This window comes from Lathyrus oleraceus, chromosome 7 (genome assembly GCF_024323335.1).
Source record: "Lathyrus oleraceus cultivar Zhongwan6 chromosome 7, CAAS_Psat_ZW6_1.0, whole genome shotgun sequence".
Lineage (NCBI taxonomy): Eukaryota > Viridiplantae > Streptophyta > Magnoliopsida > Fabales > Fabaceae > Lathyrus > Lathyrus oleraceus.
The window spans coordinates 180,060,752-180,082,563 of NC_066585.1; the positions used below are offsets into that span (position 1 = coordinate 180,060,752).

The window sequence follows — 21,812 nt, forward strand, 5'->3', positions numbered from 1 at the left end:
GCTATACCAATACAATTCCCCAAGTAGGAATGCTTATTAGTCTTCCTCAGTAAGTAACATCTTCACAAAGCCTTTTCAATAAAGGACTTCCCTAAAAAACTCACTCACCCGTGAATCGCTAAAGGAATCTATCCAGTAGTCGGTTATCCTAAATGATTGTTATCAACTATTGAGCGGGTCTTCGCCTATCACATCTCTAGCTTATTAATCAATCCCACATACGGGACACGTTCCACATACCAGGTTTGTCAAGGGGTTTTACCAAGAGATTTTATCAAAGGAGTTTTATCAAAGGGGTTCAATCAAGGGTTTTTTATCAGAGCATTATCCACATCACTAACCTTTTCAAAGTTATCTGCATCAACACATTGATGGATTATAAAAAGTGCTTTATAATCTTTCTTCTTCAATTATTTAGGTGTAACCTTTTCTTGATCTTTCGTGTCTTCTACAAGCGTTGCTACTCTTTCCTTCACAAGATCCCATAGATCTTGATAACAGAACACACTCTTTATCTGCTTGCACCAATTCTCATAATTGTTGTTCTTGAGAATCGAAAGATTTGTTGAAAAATGCGTGTTTGGATGATTCGTTGCCTTGGTGATTTTCTTCCTACGAATCGTTTAGACTGTAGCTCTTGATATCAGATGTTGGAAATTCACCAAAACCTATGGAGAATTTCAATCAATCTTGCTGAACAAGATTGTCATCACCCACACAATAACAATGAAAAGAGAAGAACAATGGAGAAAGAAACAAAGTAAAGAACGATGAAGGAGAAGAAGAATTAAATTATCCAGAGTTTCTCTCTGCCCGCAAACTGTGGAAAACTTCTTATTCACTTTGCAACTACAAAATACTGTAAATTACAATGTTATGAATACTCTGTTAACTTCATTAAAAAAAAATAAGGGTTACTTCCTTATTTATAGATTTAGGTTAACTTGGACCTCAAGCTAAAACCAAAAACTATAAAAGACGAAAATAGCTAACACTATTTAAATTGGCCTAAGTTGAAATCTTATGTGAAGCAACTTGCTTCGACACTGCGACACACTAACACACTAGGTGGTTCGACACTTCCTTATTTCTGTTGAGCAACCTATTTCGACACAAAGAATTATAATTCAATAATTTTGATCATTACTTATGCTTGACCATTTTCTTGGTGTATTCTACCGATTGTTCGTTAGGTTTGAGTTTTCATATAATTTAATCACTCAGAGGCTTGTGAAGTGCTAACGTCGGACACCATATAACTTGGCAATCCAAACCTGCAAATAACTTCCGTATAATAAAATTTCAATGCATTTTATGTTGTAATTTTTATCACCACCTCTACCTTTGTCTATTTGGTAAAATAATTTATTCCTAATATGAGGAATTTCACTTGTCCTTATTTATGAGGAATGACCTTAGGATATCAATGCCTCAAATATAGAAAAACCACATGGACTCTATTGAATGAAACACTTCGTCTTTAGTGTGATGGGTGTTTTCGTATCTTTAAAACTTATCACACCTCTTTGTATATTGCATGTTTTCATAGATCATGTTTGGCCCATAAAAACCGAATGAAGGATCTTGTCGTACATGGATCATACTCTTATGTGGCTTCCGCACATTCTTTCATGTACTTAAATGGTGGAACTTCATGATTCCTAGGGGGCTTAAGCATCCAATCATTGGTGTTGTCATTCCTCTTATGTATAATTTTCCTACAATTATAAATTATTTGGATGGTATCCATTTTTCCTTTTTTTACTTCTTCTATTGTATTCGTAAAAGCTTCTTCTTGAAGGAAACAAATGATCAAGGTCATCCCTTATTGACTACTTCAATGCAATCTACCATATGGTTGCTTTTGTGCTAGGAACATGTATGATTTCTTGGATGAGCATCTTGTTATTGATTGACTTGTTTATGATTTTAACCTTGGATATGAGATTCTCCTTGGAATTTTGGTTCATTGGGACATTGGTTTGTTTAAAGAATTTTGAAATTCTTATTTAGGATCCTTACCTTATCTAAATATTTGATCAATTGAGGTTCTTGTATGATATTATTTCACCGTCTGACTCGTCAACAACTGTGAATAACTTCTTTCTTTCAAGTATTTGACTTCCATCTCCATGGACAACTTCATTCGTACAACCAAAGTCTCATATTCTGTTCATTTTTTGATGACTTTAATCTTAAAATGGAGAAATTATTCTATCACTAAACCATTAGAGCCTTTTAGGTAGGATGTTTCGTCTATTGAAAGATCCAAAATTTTGTATCAATTGGGTCGGCATGGCCAAACGGTTCAACCATGAAGTCAACAAATATTTGTGACTTAAGACATCCTTTAGAAAGGAAGGTTATTTTTTATTCTAAATGCTTTATAGACCACATTTGTTTACTTAATGACTTACACAATAAGGGAGGGTGAATCGAATTGGTTGAAAAGCAAAGTCCAATTATTAAAAAAAATGATTTATAAAAACATTTAAATTAATTTTATAAAACAAATAAAGATTAAGCAATAGGATATTTAAATAGAATAATATCAAAGAGATGGAGAGAAAGAAATGCACCATGAAGAAATAAAGAAAGAAAATATAAAGAGATTAGGGAAGAGAGAAATGCACCAGAGATTTATATATATTTGGCCTAACCAACTACTTGGCCTACTCCTATCCCCAAGAGTTTCTTCTTGAGAGTTACACTAAAAGAGATGTGGGCTTTTCACATGTTATGCCAACAAACCTTCTTAAAAAATAAAACAAAGATTTTACCAGGTTGAGGTTAGGAACCAAATAGAGGTTTCTATAGGCTAAACTCAATAACAAAAATAGAGACTTTTACTAGGATAATCTCAAGAATCAAACTAAGATTTTCACTGGTTAAGCTCAAAAATCAAACAATAACTTCTTATAAATATTACACTCAAGAGAAGACAACCTTTTGCGTGAATTACAATATTAACACGTGCCATTATAACTAAACCCTTACATATATTCTTCACTTTCTCTTCTCTAATGCAATTTCAGTGAAAGGATATAAAATTAAAAGAAGACAATAGAAAGTGAGAAATATGAATTTCAATTTTGAAATATGGTGTAAAATGGAATTAGGAGGAGCTCTCTATTTATAGGAAAATAATTTAACTCACAGAAAATCATTGATGGAAATTTTAATATCTTAATCGATTAACCTTAGTTCTTAATCGATTAGACAATCATAATATATAAAGTTTTTTAATTACGTCATCATTAATAAATTAAAGGTTTTTCTAATATATTGGAGTTCTTACAAATGTGTTAATAAGTTAACCCTAATATGAAAATCAATTAACCAATAAAAAAAATTTCCTAATTGATTAAACAAGTCAATAATAATTTAATGATGCGTATAACAATACTTTCATGTGTTTTATCAAACAAGATAGGCTTTAACACATATTTCAGTGAGTGTGTGATATGCATTAGTATTTCTAGAGTTGTTCTTATATCTTTACATTAAACTGATTACTTTGACACATGCTAAGCACAAGATGCAAAGAGTTTTCACACTTCCTCACATTCACAACTTTGGAGCTTCAAGTTCCTTTGCTATATTTATCAATTACTTAGTAATTTATTTGGGACTTGACTTTTCTAGATGAGGTTTGAGATAACTTCTTTGATCGGATGCCACCATTAGATATTGCTGGGAAGTTGTCACCAAAGACTTCATCGAACATAGTTTGACCTTCGACATTGTCATCATTTAGGTGGCTTTACAATTGATCTCACAAAAATATCAGGACCATTTAAATGTCTTGATAGATAAAAACTTCATATATTTCCGTTTAAGATAAGGTGTTATCATCATCAAAAGCTACATAATCATCTAACGATTGCAAACAATTGTACCTGCAAGCATAAAGATCTATACTCTCCCCTTTTTTGGTGATGGGAATGCATTTCTCAAGGAGGTGGTAAAGTATAAAGATGTAGATAAAAGATTAAAGAGGTTAAACTACCCCTCACAAATAAAGACAATATACTCTAATCTCCATGAGAGTATACTTTTTCCATTTTAGCACTATAAAAAAGGCTAGTAAAAGATAGATAAAAAGTGCAAGCACATAAATTATAGATAATAATTTAAGAAATAACTTAATTTGATATTAAAAAGGTTCAAATATAATGAAGCAAAACTTGAAGAAAAGTAAACACATTTAAAAGCGGAAAATAAAGCAAGAAGCAAAACGGTTACTCGTTGTCACTATTAGCATCAACATTTGGCTTTTCTTTTCCCATTGTATGCTTCTTAAGAAAGTAAAATACCTTGAATAACCTTTCAATTGTTTAGGATTTATCTTGGAAGATTGAGATAATGGTCGTCATCATCCCTTCGAAAGTAGATCTTTAGGAGCCTCAATATCATCCTTTTAGAAGGCAGATCTTGAGGAGCCTCAATATCATTAAGATCTTAATATGACTTAGATATTTTGATTCAATCATAATGGCCAAGCTGAGTGGCTCCTCTTTCAATTAACACGTGACACATAACTCCACATACCTAGTTTGTTTGAAATGTATCAGTTAATATCCACATGATCACTACATTTTCTTTCAAGAGTTCTTCACGGTTCTCTCTATTAGAAAAAGCACACAAGTGACTAGGTGGTGCACACCATTTGCTTTCAACAATTTTGCTTTGATAATGAGACTTGAAATAGAAATAGAGAGATAAAAATTGTGGGAGGTGGTAGGAGCATCAATGGTGAAAGTTTAGGCTGGTAGATTACACAACTTTCCAAATTGTGCCATGGCTCGAAGAACTATGGTTTTCTAAACTTCTTATATGAGAGCCATATCTATGAATTTGAGAATTGTATAGAATAATTTGACAATCTTTGGATAGGTAAGTTGTTGTTCCTTGACAAATAAGTCTTTGAGCAGGGCTCATTAACCTAGGGGCAAAATTGAGCACTTTGTGGTTGAGAAAGTTCATGATGGAATTTTATTCTTGAGATTTGGAGGAAAACTCCCTTAAAGAGTGAATACTTGATGAAAAATTTCCAGCAAGGAGTTTTCTTGTTGAAGCCATGATGATGATGATAATAGTGATAAAAAGTAGGAACGTCACATAAACAAGAGAATAACTAAATTATAAGGAGAATCAAAGGAATAAGAGAGTATACATTATACTTCCTTTTTATAATAGATTTTTAATCTAATTTGGATGACAAAATTAATCGTTGATTAGAGAGGTTTGATCCAAAAATATTTGTTTTTAGAAAATTGCCAAAATAATCCTTTTGATCGATTAAACACCCTAGTTAATTGATTAAATCTTTTTGATTATTTGATTTCTTCATTGATTCTAATTGTGAATTGATTGAGAATATAGATTCTTAATCGACTGGTCCCATATTTAAAGCATCTGATTTAGAAAGGATTTAGTCTTAATCAATTAGCTTTAATGAGTTAATAGATTAAGAGGCAACTTTCAACCTCCTTTGGTCAGTTTAGGCCCGAGACTTTGGGCCTTAGTATTGATTTTTGCACCCCATTTCTTTTGGATTTGCACCATTTTGCTAAAATAAATCGTTTCTAAAAAGAAATGATTAGTGAAAAAAATCAAACGGACTAAGCATTTAAATAAGCACTTGTTAGAGGATTAACAAGAGTTTTCTGAGTTTATTATCTATCAAGTGTTTTATCTAAAAAAACTAAAAAAATCTCTTTAGGATTCCCCCTTTCAGCATCATTTGATCCATTTGGGCCTTAATAATGCTTTCCACACCCCTTTCGTTTGGCTTTGCACCCTTTTGCTAAAAAAAATCATTTCTCAAAATAATTTGTTAGTGAAAATAAATTAAATTGACTAAGAATTTAAATAAACACTTGTTAGAGTATTAACCAGATTTTTCTAAGTTAATTATCTATCAAGTGATTTATCTAAAAAAACTAAGAAATCCTTTGAGGATTCCCCCATTGAAGAGAATGAGAAACCAATCTTGAATTTATTGCATCTCTCTAAATCACCAATGATGATATAGAATATCATTCCTTCTTGAGAGAGATATCTCTTAAGGACCATTCATCAGAATACTTCCAAATAATATCTTAACCATCTAGATTATCAAGACCAACGTCTTGAACAACTTTTCTTTAATTTGTATTTTACCCTTGAAAGATGCAAAACATCCCTATAAAATAAATTATGTTATTGTTTTGGTACCCAAATTTGTTTGGGTCCTTGTGCCTTTGTAGTTTTAAGATGTCTTGAGTCATACCCCTTAGACCATCTTAAGTCATACGTTTTAGAGAAACATAAAGGTTCAAGATGATCAAACTTATGTGATAATTATATTTAAACACATACTCATTTGTCTTCTTCTTAGCATGAAAAACACTTATGAACTATTTATTAGTTTGACAACCTAATCCACTTTTATTATATGAAGCTCTTTGACTCGATAAGATTAAATCTATATTTTTTTTATCTTTGGTTGATTTACCTAGGGTTTCATGCAAGCTCTTAACTTCATTTTTCAAAGACTAACAAGTTTCACACTTGATTTTAAAGAAGGTTTTATAAGACCATACAGTCCAATATTAATCTTTTTAATATTTCTTTCAAGATAATCAATATGATCTTTATAATCTAAGATGTTTCTCTCTAACTTATCATTTTCCATACTGAGCTTAAGACTTAATTTAAATATTTTCCTATAGGAAAGGGTAGTTACCTTGTTTTCGTCTTCCTCATAAGTAGCTTTAAAGCAAACATGTTCCTCTTCATATGATTCTTTTGATCTTCTAAAATATGCTTTATGAGAATTTATTGATGAAGCTTTGAAATCTTTGTAGACATCTCTACATGACTCCTTTGTTGGTAAATTTAAAGTTTCTCCAGTTGATTCTTCATGTTGTTTCATGTGGTTCTACCAAGTTTTCATATGTTGGAATGCACTATTAATATAATGATTCTCCAAACGATCTTCTCGATGATGTTTCTTCCAAAATTCTTCTGAAGGATGATTCCTTAAAAAATCTTTCAGATGCTGATTCTTTAGAAGTTCCTTCATACTGTTAGCTAGAAAATTTCGACCCAAGAAGTACGAAGCCAGGTCGAGCAAGGGACAATCAGAAGCAGGATTGATGAAGGAGAAATCCAAGAGAGTTGGGTCGGCGAAAGAGGAAGTATGTCGAAGTCGAAGGTCAGTTCACCATGGTGGGGATGGATCGTGGGAAGTAGAGCGTGGGTAGTTACCAACAACGTGGGTGGTATGCTCCGACACGTGGCACGTTATGAATGGGTCATAACCTCCTTGTAGTTATTTTTTTACTACTATTTAAGCAGATGTGATTTTCATGTCAAAAGGGTGGCATTTTTAGCATTGCAATAGGAATACACTTGAAGTATCAAGCGTTTGAGAGAAAAAAGTTATCTTCCTGCAAAATTTAATTTTGCTTCCACCTTTACTTTCAAGTCATTTAACTTGCCAAATTACTTTTATTTGTTTCGTTCATTTACATCTATATTTTGTCTTTTATTTTGCCTTACTTTTATTGCGCTTTTAGTTTGCAAAATATTTCACTTACTGCCCAAAGTATTCCAAACACTTTACCCATTAAAACTACCGTATACTTAACACATATCAATCTAGGACTTTGTAGCCGGTTCTACAAGTAAACCCCTATAGGAAGGCTAGAGATTGTCGCGAGGAATAAATTGGCACACCTGGTGGGACACGTTGTGTTCAATATATGAAACTACGTAGTGGCAAGATGGTGTCACCACGACCACACGAAGAAATATCTTCGGCGGGAGACACAATTGAGTCACAAACAATCGGCGTTGGTTCCAGCGCTATACCTGGAAATTAGACTGCGTATAGTGGGCCAATTCTAACACCGCATTAGCCTCAAACCCCGACGCCAACAATGATGGGAACTTATGGGCAATATATGCCCAGTTTTACAGTCCTTATGCATAGAACATTGGGAATGCCAACTGAGTTTATGGCAAGTATGTATAATCTCGGTTCGACATTCGGCGAAACATCATCGTCATCATTCCTACGCTACCAAGGGTTAGGAATTTTGGCAAGCCAATTCGGTCGACCTCCAGGTTTTGGATTGTCATCTCAGTCAATCCCAACTTTTACGTCAAGTTCTGCCGCAGTCATATGACAGTAGATGGAAGAAAGTAATATGAAATGGTCCACATGCTGACTCAGCAAATAGGCACCATACTAACACCTTTGATCCAAGATTCGACCCAGAGTTACCAACATATGGAAACTCAAATAACCAGAATAGAGGATTTCCTAGGGGCACCTAGAGCACAAATTCGTTATAAACCCCCACCTTCACCTCGACCAGAAACCCCGGTCCGGCCAGAGGAAATGTGGGACGAAACAATCGAACAAGAATATCAGGAAGTCAAACAGATTCCTAGGGTGGCTCGAAGGCCTCCTATGGTTTTAGTCACTAGAAACCAGGATCCTGACCATGTGGTCAGGCAAATTCGACAAGAGGCAGCGATTGGGGAGCAGAACCTAGAGGCTATTGTCGAGCAGATCATAGTGTGATATGGAATAAACCTAGGCCTACGTAGGCCGATATACTCTTCGCTTTTACCATATTTTATCTTACAAACAGAATTTCCTAGGGGTTAAAAGTTCCGAAATTTACCAAGTTCAACGGAGATACCGAAGAATCTACCGTCGAACATGTTGCCAGGTATCATACTGAAGCTGGCGACATAGAGAATAATGAGGATTTGAAGTTGAAATACTTTCCAAGTTCTCTTACAAAAAAGGCGTTCACATGGTTTAGGATGCTACCTCCACAATCAGTCCAAACTTGGACGCAATTAAAGAGATTATTCCATGAACAGTTTTACATGGGACAGTCGAAAATCAGTCTGAAAGAACTAGCCAACGTCAAACGAAAGACCGTTGAGTCAGTTGATTAGTACTTAAACAGGTATAGACTGTTAAAGGCTAGATGATTTACTTAAGTCCCTGAGCATGAGTTGGTCGAGATAGCCGCAAGGGGGTTTGCATTATTCTATAAGGAAAAAATTGGATACTCAATATCTGAGGGATATGGCGCAATTGGATGACAGAGTTTGACACATTGAACGCCTGAAAGCTGAAAATACCAAAACTGGTCGATATCATAAGAAAGAGAAAGTATCATATATTGTAGTCGAGGGATGCTCTTCTGACGATGAAGAGTTGATCGATGAAAGTGAGGTCAACGTGGAGAAACTCAAGCCTAGACCTCCATACACATTTAAAGTTTTAAAACCATTGAATGGGAAAAACCCCACCGAAGCTAAAAAAACAGATAAATACGTTGCAATGATTTACACTTTTGATGTGTCTAAGTGCGACAAAATATTTGATCTATTGGTTAAAGATGGTCAAATCATCGTCCCTCGGGGTTTAAAGGATCCCCCTCTAGAACAAAAAAGGAAAAGGGGATTCTGTAAGTTTCATAATTTTCTTGGTCATAAAACTTATCAGTGTGTTCTTTTCAGGGACTTGGTGCAAAAGGCATAGAAAGAAGGGAGGCTTCAATTTTGCGAAAGGCCAAATATGCAAGTGGAATCTGATCCTCTGAAGGTTGAAGAAGCTTTGTATTCTATGACTCTCGAATGCATGATAGTGGAGACTACTGATGGTCTCGTGGAATCTTAGGATGTGGTGTCTTTAGCTGAGTCTTTCGAAATAATAATGGTTGAAACTACTGATAGTTTCGACAAAAAGGCTGAAAGTGGACTAGAATCAGCTATCCCCAACCAGGCGAAAACCTAGTAAATTTCCAAGAGAAATGCAAAGTAAGTGGGTCAAAGGCGATCCTATGTCCGAAGTGAAGCGCGGTGTTCAACGAGAAAGCCGTTGAAAGATTGGACTCTGGCAAAAAGAAGGCATCGAAAGAGGAGAAGCCCGTCGTCCCTAGATTCGTGTTCGACAAACATGGAGCACCATGTCGAAACAAAGAATACAGGAGTAAGTTCCAACAACCTCGACCAAGGAATTTCCTTTCGTCATTAGATGTTCCACATGATAAGTGGGTAGAATTGGTGAACCAGAATGGGGGAAAGAGACCGAAGTGGAGAGTGTTAGATTTAGAGAAAGAAACAACATTTCCAGAAAAGAAGGTCGAGACAAGGGGCTATGTTGTTTCTCCCAACTACAAAGGAAAAAACCCAATGACCAGAACACAATGGAGGCATTACCAGCGGAACAAAAAAGTTGGTAAAAAGGCTACGACTCCACATTTGAAGCCTGTCGAAACCTCTGGACAAAATAGGCAGATCCCAAAGGCACTGAGGGTAGAAAAAGGAAATATGATGGCTAATCAAACAATGACCATGACTGTTGATCCTATAGGGAAGAAAGCGGTAGTATCTTTCCAAAGTATAAAATGTTCGTCTTAGGTCGAGAAAGAAGAAGAGCCAGAGGACGTGCTTAAATCGAAAGAGTAGGAGCATGAATACTCCCCTCTGTCGGAGGAAGGGGGCCTGAATACTCTCCCCAGTCTGATGAAGAGTTCGATGAAGACATGTACGATGATACCAATGGTGATGGTTTTGTCATGAACTACAACATTGTATCAGTGTTGTCGGCTGAATACGATATGGTATCAGAAGTCTCCAAAATAGAGGAAGACTTTATGCTAGATGAAACTGTTGGAGGAAAACCATTGTGTTATTACGTTATGAATAATGGTGTGGTTGAGGAGAAAAAATCCATGTTCGAAAGACCTAGCCCAAGGATGATGTATCATCTGAAGCCTTTGTTCATAAGGGAGAAGGTTGATGGGATAACAGTAAACAGGGTATTTGTAGATGGGGGTGCAACCGTCAATTTAATGCCTTATACCCTATTCAAGAAAATGGGGAAGTGTGACGACGATCTCCGACAACACAATATGGTTCTATCAAACTACGAAGGAAAAACCAATAATATATTGGGTGTTGTCCAGGTCGATTTAGCTGTTGGCACGACCACACGCTCGATGCTTTTTATGGTAATAAATTCCAAAGTAAATCTTAACCTACTCCTAGGAAGAGAATGGATCCATGGGATAGGAGCAGTACCCTCGACTGTACATCAAAGGCTCATAATCTGGCGAAAGGATGGCATCGTAGAAAACATTGAAGCTGACCAGAGCTATTACCGGATTGATGAGGCGAAGGGTTCAAAGAAATAATTCGACCAACATTTGGCAAACATTGTGCCTTGTGATTACAAATCAGGGTCCTATACTTCAGTCAACATCGGTCGCGTGTTTAACCTTGATTCCGACCCCAAATTCATGTAGGATGCTGAAGAAGAAATGGATCTAAAGATGGTAATTCCACCTACGGGGTGGCCTGCAGTAGATAGAGATGACTACTGAGTCAAAAGTTTTGGCTCGAATTTCAGCCTATTTGGCTTAAAATAAAAGAGAGATGACCCTAGAAATGGATAGACTTCAAAACTTGGCTCTCAAAGCCAAAGAGATAGAAGATGGTCGACGAGACCAAACAATAGCTTCAGAAAGCCGAAGGCTTGATTGCATCTATGATAATGAGCCTTTGGGGTTTGAGAAAAACCCATTGAATGAGTTATAGAAAATGCAAGCACAATACCCACTTGAAGAAATTGATCTAGGAGATGGAGTCACGAGAAGACCAATGTACATAAGCACCAAAGTTGGGTCAAAGATGAAGGTTAAATTGATCAAAGTATTGACAAAATACAAAGACTATTTCACCTGGGATTATGACGAAATGCCTGGTCTAAGTCGAAGTGTGGTGGAGCATTGATTGCCTAATCAACTTGGGAAAAGTCCAGTAAAGCAGCATCCTCAATGCTTTGCTCCAGAGATCATTGTAAAGATTAAGCAGAAGATCGAAACACTTCTCAAAAGTCGGTTCATCAGAACTGTAAGGTATATCGAATGGCTAGCTAATATAGTACTTGTCATTAAGAAAAATGGAACTCTTAGAATCTGTATAGATTTTAGAGATATAAATAATCCTACTCCAAAGGATGAGTATTCAATGCTCGAGACGGAGATGTTAGTCGATTCGACTACAGGTTTTGAGTATCTGAGTATGCTTGATAGCTATTCTGGCTATAATCAAATTCTCATAGCAGAAGATGATGTCCCCAACATGGCGTTGTGATGCCTTGGAGCTTTGGGGACATATGAATGGGTTGTGTAAGACCCCAATTTTGACCCTAAGATCCCTCATGTTATCTCATCATATGCATTGGCATTGGGATCACACATTGACATCCTCCTTACCCCTTATTCATTAGATTTGCATTAGGAGAGATCACCAAGCACATTTGATTGTATCATACTTAATTTTTCTTTATTCACTAACCAAAATACCAAAATATGTCATTGTATAGTTTAACTCTTTTGTAGGTAGTGCACATGCTCACCTATGCTCTATCAAGTTCATATGTAGCGTTTAAGACCCTCATTGCAAGGGGCTCAATCAAGAATTGGTTTACTATGGTTCTAAGTATCATATATGGATCCCTGTGATCTTCACATGTTATTTTGATCAAGAAATCATCAAGAGTTTGGAGTTGGTTTGCCTTGGAAACCCTAATTCATCTAGGTATCTTGTGTAACTTCTTCAGCAAGTTTCTTCACCAATTAATCAAATATTTAAAAGGATAATTCAAATTCCATTATATTATGCATATATGATCCTTCATGAGTCCCAAAAGTCAAGAGAATTTCAAGCTAGCAAGTTTGTTCATGATGGTTGACCAGAGGAATTCAACTGATCAAAACTAGAGTTCCCTAGACCCTATCTCCTACAATTTTTGTCATATGAAAATTATTCCAAGAGAAAAGTTACTCTAAATGAAATTTCAAACAAACTTCATGTTGAGGTTAAGAGATATTTTTTCTTGGAAAGTCATTTTTTATGGTGAAAGATTATAGGTCATTTTGTCTAAACCCTAATTTGGAGGTCAACTTCCCAAGACCATAACTTGCTCAATTTTTATGATATGAAAGCTATTAAAATTGCATGATTAAATTCAAGATATCTACTTCAACTTTGATGTTTTGAGGAATAGCAAATTCAACTTTTAAATGCATGTGATATGAGGAAACATTATAGGTCATTTTGGGCCAATACCATTGAACAAGTGATTTTCCTCAACTTCTAAAATGCATAATTCCTTCATGATAAATCCAAATGAGGTCAAATTTATGACCCAATTGAAGTAATTTGAGAGAGTTACAACTTTTATGAAGGAACATTTCTCATTTGAAGCCCATAGAAAAAGTTACTCAAGGTGGAAGAAGTGAACATATGGCTTGGTACCTAGAATTTTTTTTGATATGTTTGATTTCCCAAACTTCCACCTCAAAATTCATCATGATCCAAGCTTAAAATGGAAAAGTGTCCAACATGAAAGTTGTTCCTCTTGATCGAACCTTTCCAAAAACTCCAAATTCATCGCATGTGGACAAAGTACGAGTGACTTGCGCATGGCCTAAAGTTTGATGACCATTTGGCATATTTGAACTTCCATTTTCCACACACGAATGCATGGCCTGTTAACATGACTTCAGCATTGCTTGCACATGATTTTGGACCTGAATGCATCATTACATGAGCCTATCACACGCCCATGCATCCATGTAAGGCATTTTGCTATTTTTGAAAGTTTGAAGAAGTGTGCAAATATCAAAGGCTTTGGCTATAAATAGAGGCGTCTATGATCAAAATTGAGGACCCCTGCGCGCCAGCTTTGAAGCTACAACCCTAAACCTCCATATTCAAAGGATAACCTTGAGGATTTTCATTGAAAATAGAGTTTGAATCTCCCACTATTTTGAGATTCAAAACTCCAAGAGTCCTGCTTCTTTCTTGATCCATTTCCACTCAAGCAAGCATCCAGAGCAAGGCCAAGTACAATTGAGAGCAAGATCGTGTCCATCTAAACCTGCAGTGAAGGTGAATTTCTAAATTTTTCATCTCTTTGATTCTCACTCAATTCTCCACTATTCTTGATAATTTTTTGTTGTTTGAAGTCCTACCAATATAGGCAACAAGATTGAGTTGCTTAAAGGTTAAATCGAAGAAACTCAGATCATGATCCTCAAAATTCAACTCCCTGTATCTTTCAATATACTTGGAGTTAGGTGAAATTGAGGCCAGATTCGAGCTCCTAAGCATTTTTACTTTAAATTCATGTCCTCCTTTTTTCATTTTGGTGATGGTTGAAGGTGGACCAGTCCGGTGAGGTCCACCGCAGAAGAAGACCAGAGCTCTGGCTCCGGCGATGTGTTGACATGTCTCCATACCACATGATCCTCTTATTTTGTTTTAATCTTGAGCGTCCAAACTGATTACCACGCGTGTGGCACATTGACTAGGGAACATCATGGAACGCACGCTCTGATCCACTTGATCTTCAACCTCAATTAATGAGGGAGATCAAGTGGTCCACGTATTTTTGCATTTTCTGATTTTCATTTTAATTGACTTATTTTCATTAATTCATATGAATTTTAATATTGATCCAAAAAATATGGGATTTTCACCAAAAATTCTCAAATATTTTTCTCTTTCATTTTCTGAATTAAAATTATTTTTTGAATCAATATTAATATTTTTCATGATTTGATTGTTTTTATGCATATTTTTAATTGTTTAAAAATACTTTTAAGTTTCCAAAAATAATGGATTTTTTTCTCCAAGGTCCTTTGACCTTGTTTGACCTATGATAAATATCTTTGCCATTTATTTGGTGTTTTGAAGAGGTTTTAGGATTTTGACCAACCATAACTTAATTTAATGCATTTTTTAATTGATTTTTAATTGTTTAATTACAAATAAATTGTGTTGAGCTATTTTTATTGACTTGTTGAGTTTGACTTTTGTTGTTGGGCCTTAATCAAGGTTGATTTGACTTTGTTGGATTAAAATCATTGGATTTAGGGGATTGATGAAATGTATATTTCATCTCCCAAAATGAATGAATGATTTTAATTTGGTAAAAGTCCTCCCATGACCAATTTGTGTTGATTTCATTTCCCCTCCCTCTTCATCTTAATCCCATTCTATCCCTATCCATTTTATTGACCTATGATATCTCTATATCCTAAGGCTAGTTGATTGCAAAATTAACATAAGTATGGATGAGATTAGGTCCACCCTTTTTCCATTTTTCTTTTAAGCTTGGTGTGTTTTAGGAGTATGGTTCATAATACCATATCTCTAACATGCATTAACACTAAAATTTCTATTGCCCGACCTCAAATAGTTGTGACTTCTACATAAGTCCAATTACGATTGCTTAACATAGCGCTAAATTTTGACCCAAAAGGCATAACATTCTAGTAAGTGAGATTGTAAGTCTCCCCCCTTTCATGGCATTGTATGGAAACTTGGTCTTTTTTCCTTTCTTTGGAAGATTTCTTGGTTCAAGGATTCATATTTGTGAATAAAAGGTTGAGTGTTCTCCAAAGAATGACTTAAACAATTGAAAAGCAAAAGCAATACTAACTTCTAATCAACTAACATGTGACTAACTTTTAATTTCAAGTCATTTACCTTTTTCCCTTTAAATTCAAGTCTTTATTAATTTGTCATTATTCATACCATTTAACTTGTTTACTTTAATGCCATTTTTCACTTTGCTCACTTGAGTCATATTTTGTGACTGTATATACTTGTTTGTGTATTTTGTTTGTGTTTGTGGTCTTTTGACCTTAATGTACATAGTAATAACAAAAACCCTAAAAAAGATTTGTGTGGATTGTTGGATTTGATATGAGACATTGGACTTAGGATTAGGCAACACTCCCTATTGTTGATTGTGTTTTTAAGTGTCGGGTTTTTGTTATCGTCTCCACAGGGATTGTGAGATATCGCCGCCGTTCGACAGTTGTTTCAATTCTTAACTCGTAGTAACAAGGGGGTTTTGGTTTTAGTCACGATATCTTGCATAAAAATGTGAGAAAATGCGGTAAAAGATTTGGTTTTAATATTTGAGAAATATTGCCAAAGTTAGGGTTCGACGATCACTTTGCATGTATATGTTCGATCAACAAAACTTATAAACTCCTTTAGATGATAAACTATTTCACAAAGTCCTCCCAATGTGTTTATCTCTAACACACATTGTGAGTTTTCCCATTTTGTTCCATTGTTTATCTCTAACACAATCTATCAAAATGACAACTTTTTGGTTCAACCTTATGGTGAACAAAATCATTCATTACTATCTCTAGCTAACAAACAAGATTGGATGAAAACCTAGGTAAAGAGTTGGTAAACATCTCTCGATCATAAACCAACACAAAGAGTTTTCAATAAAACAAAGTTTTCACCATATATTCATCATTAAAGAGTTTACAAATGAAGATCATCTCATATACACACAAAGCTTATGACCATCTACATCTAACCTTGACAAAATGAAGAACTTAGCTACTCATTTTCATGGTAGCTTGGTCAACAAGTTTCGGAAGAAGGTTGATCAACATCCGAGTCGAATAATCGAGATTGGATGGGAATCCACCTTCTTTTTCTGAAAGATTGTTAAGAGATGAAGAGAAATGATTTCTAGGTCACAAAGTATCTCTAGAGCAATGCTGGAAAAATATCTAAAAAGTACAAAAGTATGGAAGTGTAAGGTATGGCTCCAAAAAGTAGCCCCTGCTACTTATAGTGCTACTACTGAGCTGTCATGCTCGCTAGGCGAGCAGAATGGCTCGCCTAGCGAGCCCCAAAATAGGCACCTGAGGCACCTGCGCCCAAAGAAATATCCTTTTCCAGATTTGTATGCTCGCTAGGCGAACAAAACCTTCGCTAGGCGAAGCCCACGCTTCAACCTTCGCTCCAGCGAGCTTAGGAGGTTTTGCTACTGGAATTGCTCGTTGGGAGCTCGCTAATGGCTCGCCTAACGAGTGAGTGCTGGCTGCGCTTTTGACCAAGTCTGGACGTGTTCGCTACCACCTTCGCTGGCTGCTCGCCTAGCGAGTTTGTTGATGTTTGCTACTGTAAAATCCTGGAGCTGTTCGTTGGGTGCTCGCTGGGCGCTCGCCTAGCGAGCTCTTCGCCACAGCCCTCGCCTAGCGAGCAAGCTGATGAATGCATCCTTTTTTTGGTCCCTTTGCCAACTTTCTTGTGCCTTCATTTTCTATTATTTCATGCCTAATTCCTGCGCAATAACACACAAATCAAAGGTACCAAGATCGTTTATCATTGTATTGCAATTCATCTAAAACAAAGGTGGTTTCGAACACTTTAGCAAGGAAATGGAGTGAAAGATGCCCATATTTGATAGCTCAAATAAGCACTTTTGGGTATCTAACACCTATGCAAAAGGAGTTGGCTAATGCCAATTTTTTTGAAGTCAGTCATTGGGAATTAAACTTTCATCTGATGAAAATATTGAGATCCCATTTGAGTTCATCTACTACATGGTCTTGATGAAGTTGTTATTTTGAACCTGTGTCTAATGCATATCTCTGAGCCATTCAAGGAGTATGTCATCTGATACACGAGAGTTTATGAAGAAGATCATGGAGTTGCTAAGCTTGGATGTGGATATATTTATTTGATGCCTTGTTCTTCACCTTGTTGTTGTGTGTATTGATATTGCTTGATTCTAAAGTCCAAGGGAAATTGGGTTTCTATATGACATTCTTGTCTATTGGATTGCATCCCATTCGTCAGATCTTTTCATTTCTTAACTTTTATTTTTTGCTTAGGATTAGTATCTTCATCTCCTCCCATCTTCTTTAATTTCAAATCTCTCCTTCCTTTTAAAATATTCTTTGCTTGTGTTTTCTAAACATAGACTTTATTGCAAATAAGAGACTTTGGCCTTATGCCATTGTATTTTTAAACTCTTTTCTTAATCCAATTTGTAAATGAACTTAACTATATTTGACTTAAAATTTCAAAATACAAAAAGAAGTAACACTCATTCAAACCTTTTTAGGCCTTTTGTGCCTTTGTTAAACTTAAACTTTTGTTAAAAAAAACTCATTCACTTTGAAATTGTTACCACGAACCACGAGGTTTTGATCGCTCATTTTATGTTGGTACGTAGGCACAAGTCCGAAGGTCTTATCAAACACAAAAATATAATTAATGGATTCTTTTCTCATCCCCGCACTCTATTTATTGCAAACATCTTTTATACCAAAACACTTGTACATACAAAAAAGGGCTCCCTAGGAGTACCTAGGACACTTTGGGTGCTAACACCTTCCCTCTATGTAACCAACCCCCTTACCTGTAATCTCTGGAATTTTATTAGTTTTGATTTGAAAACTTCTTATCTTTGGGTTTTGTTCATACTTTTCCCTTTTCCCTTGGAAACAATAAAAAGCGCGGTGGCGACTCTGGTTATATTGACGTTAAGTTTATCCATAACTTAATGGTCATGAATTTACCGCTACAGGTTGTAATGTCGTTTGGTCTAAAAAATGCAGGAGCAACCTATCAAAGAGCCATTAATGCCATATTCCATGATTTCATCAAAAAATTTATGCAGGTATACATTTATGATATTATGATAAAATTGTCATCTCAAAATGATCATCTTGATCACCTTCGACGCTCGTTTGAGAGAATGAGAAGATATGGATTAAAATGAATCCATTAAAATGTGCTTTTGGTGTACATGCAGGAGACTTCTTAGGTTTCGTGGTACACAAGAAAGGCATCAAGATAAATCAAAATAATACAAAAGCAATTTTAGATCTCAAGCCTCCAATGACAAAGAAACAACTCCAGTCTTTGTTGGAGAAGATAAACTTCTTGAGAAGATCCATATCGAATCTAAGTGGCAAGACAGAGGGTTTTTTGCCACTCCTCAAGATCAAGGAAGAGAGTGATTTTCATTGGGGACAAGAGCAATAGGAGGCTTTTGACACCTTCAAAGAATACCTTACAAAGCCTCCCATTTTGTTACCGCCTAGTAGGAATAAAAATATGAGTTTGTGTATTGCTGCGTTGGATACGACCATAGGAAGTATGTTAGCTCAAGAGGATGTCAGTGGTGTCGAAAGACCCATATACTACCTCAGTCGAATTTGATAGATGTTGAAACTAGGTACATTCTGATTGAAAAACTGTGACTATGCTTGTACTTCTCATGTATGAAATTAAAGCAATATATAAAACCAGTCGATGTGTATGTTTCGTCTCATTATGATGTTATTAAACATATGTTATCTAAACCTATTCTGCATAGTCGAATTGGAAAATGGGCACTAGAATTAACAGAGTTTTCTTTAACGTATAAGCCTTTGAGGGCTATGAAGGGCCAAATAATAGCAGATTTTATAATGGATCATGCCATAGTCGAACCTTCACTAAACATGGTTAACACGAACCCTTGGAGATTATAATTCGATGGGTCAAGCCACAAAGATGGAACATGAGTTGAGGTATTAATACTATCCCCACAAGACATTCCGGCAAGGTTCAACTGTAGAGTAAACGGAAAATGTTCCAATAATGAAGCAGAATACGAGGCCCTAATAGTTGGTCTTAAAATCCTGAGAGAATTAGGGGCCAAGAAAATAGAGGTTAAGGGGGAATTTTTGTTGGTGATTAGACAAATCACACGAGAATATAAGTTCATTAAGGAAAATCTACTGATGTACTTCACAGTGGCGACACAACTATTGGAATGCTTCGAGGTTGTCAGCATTATGCACGTGCCAAGGATGGAGAACCAAGAAGCTAACGAGTTGGCCCAAATCGCCTTTGGGTGCAAGGTATCAAAATCAAGACTCAAGGATATTATTAAGATATAGGAAAAGATGGTGTTAAACGTCCCGCCGTCACCTAATATGAAAATCCCAAAAACAAGGGGAATGGGACTTTGACGGCAGCTTCAGTTGCGATGAATGTCTCAACGACGAATGTCTCGAAAATTTTGGGTTTGAAAATTTTGAAAGACATGAAGTTTTTTCCATTGAAAACTTGTCACAATTAGATTGGAGAAGACCAATCGTAGAGTACTTGGAAAATCCAGTCGGAAACACTAACAGGAAAATCAAGTACATGGCTCTAAGTTATACACGCATGGGAAATTAGTTGTTGAAGAAAACCCAAGAAGGAATGCTCAAGTGTCTTGGAAATACAGAATCCTACTTGGCCATATCTGAAGTACACAGTGGAGCTTGTGGAGCACACCAAGCAGACCATAAGATGAAATGGTTGATATTCCGACAAGGCACTTATTGTTAAAAGATTGTATCGAGTTCGCCAAAGGGTGCCAAGAATGTCAGATGCACACAAGCATCCAACACGTACCAGCAAGTGAGTTTCACGTAATTATCAAGCCTTGGCCTTTTAGGGAATGGGCATTGGATGTCATCGGTGATATTTGATCGGCTTCACCGAAACAACAAAAGTTTATCCTGGTTGGAGTAGACTACTTTACAAAATGGATAGAAGCTATCCTTTTGGTGAAAGTGGATCAGGAGGTTGTGATCGAATTCATTCAAAAACACATCATATATAGGTTTGGCATTCCGGAAACCATTACCACAAGTCAAGGTTCGGTTTTGTGGGGTAAAAGATGCAAGAATTTGCCATTGAAATAGGCTTCAAGTTGGTAACTTATACATCTTATTACGCCCAAGCAAATGGCCAAGTCGAAGCAACCAACAAAGTGATAATTAGTTTAATCAGAAAACACGTTGCCAAAAATCCAAAAAATTGGATCAAGACACTAGACCAAATTTTATGGGCTTGTCGAACATCCTCAAAAGAGGCGACGAATTCGATGCCTTTTTGTTTGACATTTGGGCACGATGTTGTGTTGCTAGTAGAGATTTGTTTACAATCAGTCATGGTGCAACTTCAAAATGATATTCAGTCAGAACAGTATTGGGAGTTGATGTTCGATGAGTTAATTGATTTAGACGAAGAGAGATTGGCCCCAATAGACATGTTGATACGACAAAAAGCGCATGTGGCCATAGTGTACATCAGAAGGGTTAAAATAAAAAACTTTGCAGTAAATGATTACGTTTGGAAACTAATTCTACCTATGGATCGAAGAGATCAAACCTTAGGAAAATGCTCTCTAAATTGGGACAGGTCGTTTTAAAAAATCTGAATGTTTACGAACAATGCTTACGAAATTCAGGAACTGGGCATGGATCGAAGGATCTTAAGGGTAAATGTGAAATATTTGAAAAAATATAATCCTATGCTACAAGAGATTCAAATACAAACATAGTGAAAGTATTCATTAAATTGTTCAAACAGCCAGGATTGCAACATAAAATGGTCAGCCGGCCTTACAAGGGCCACTACAAAAAAGAAAAGTCAAGCGGGAAATCTAGATTTAAAATCCTCTAAAAAGGTCATCTCATGACCGATTCGACTATGGAGAAAGCTTCTCCTCCATAGCTGCTTAATATTATCCTCAATCTTAAGAGCCTTTTCGCCATGTGAAACCCCTTTCAAAACTTCATGGTCGACGACGTCTTGTGTGGGAAGTGCTTCAGTCGTATCTAAAGAAGCCTTTTGCTTTTCCACTTCAACAATCTTCTTATTGAGTTCAGCTATTTGAGCTTGGTAGTCCGAAATTTGTTGATCGAAGGCTTGTTGTTGGCAGAGGAACTTCTATTTCTTGGCCTCAAAGTCATTGAGTTTCTTCTCACACGCTTTGCTAAAATTCCACTCAAGCCTCATCTCATTGATCTTGGACTTGATCTGAAAGTCAGTGCTTCGACGAAGAGCAAGGTCCTTGACCAGTTGGGTAAAGAAAGCCTCAAACTCAACTAAGTATTTGATAGTTGGGGTAA

At 36.1% G+C, this 21,812-nt stretch overlaps 1 protein-coding gene across 1 annotated transcript; it reads left to right on the forward strand.

Moving 5' to 3' along the window:
* The first annotated feature begins 8,281 nt into the window (after positions 1 to 8,281).
* On the forward strand, positions 8,282 to 8,964 carry LOC127102756 (uncharacterized). Its single transcript, XM_051040094.1, has 2 exons — positions 8,282 to 8,572; positions 8,659 to 8,964. Exons 1-2 carry the CDS (start codon positions 8,282 to 8,284, stop codon positions 8,962 to 8,964), a joined length of 597 nt encoding a protein of 198 aa, XP_050896051.1.
* The last annotated feature ends 12,848 nt before the right edge of the window (positions 8,965 to 21,812 follow it).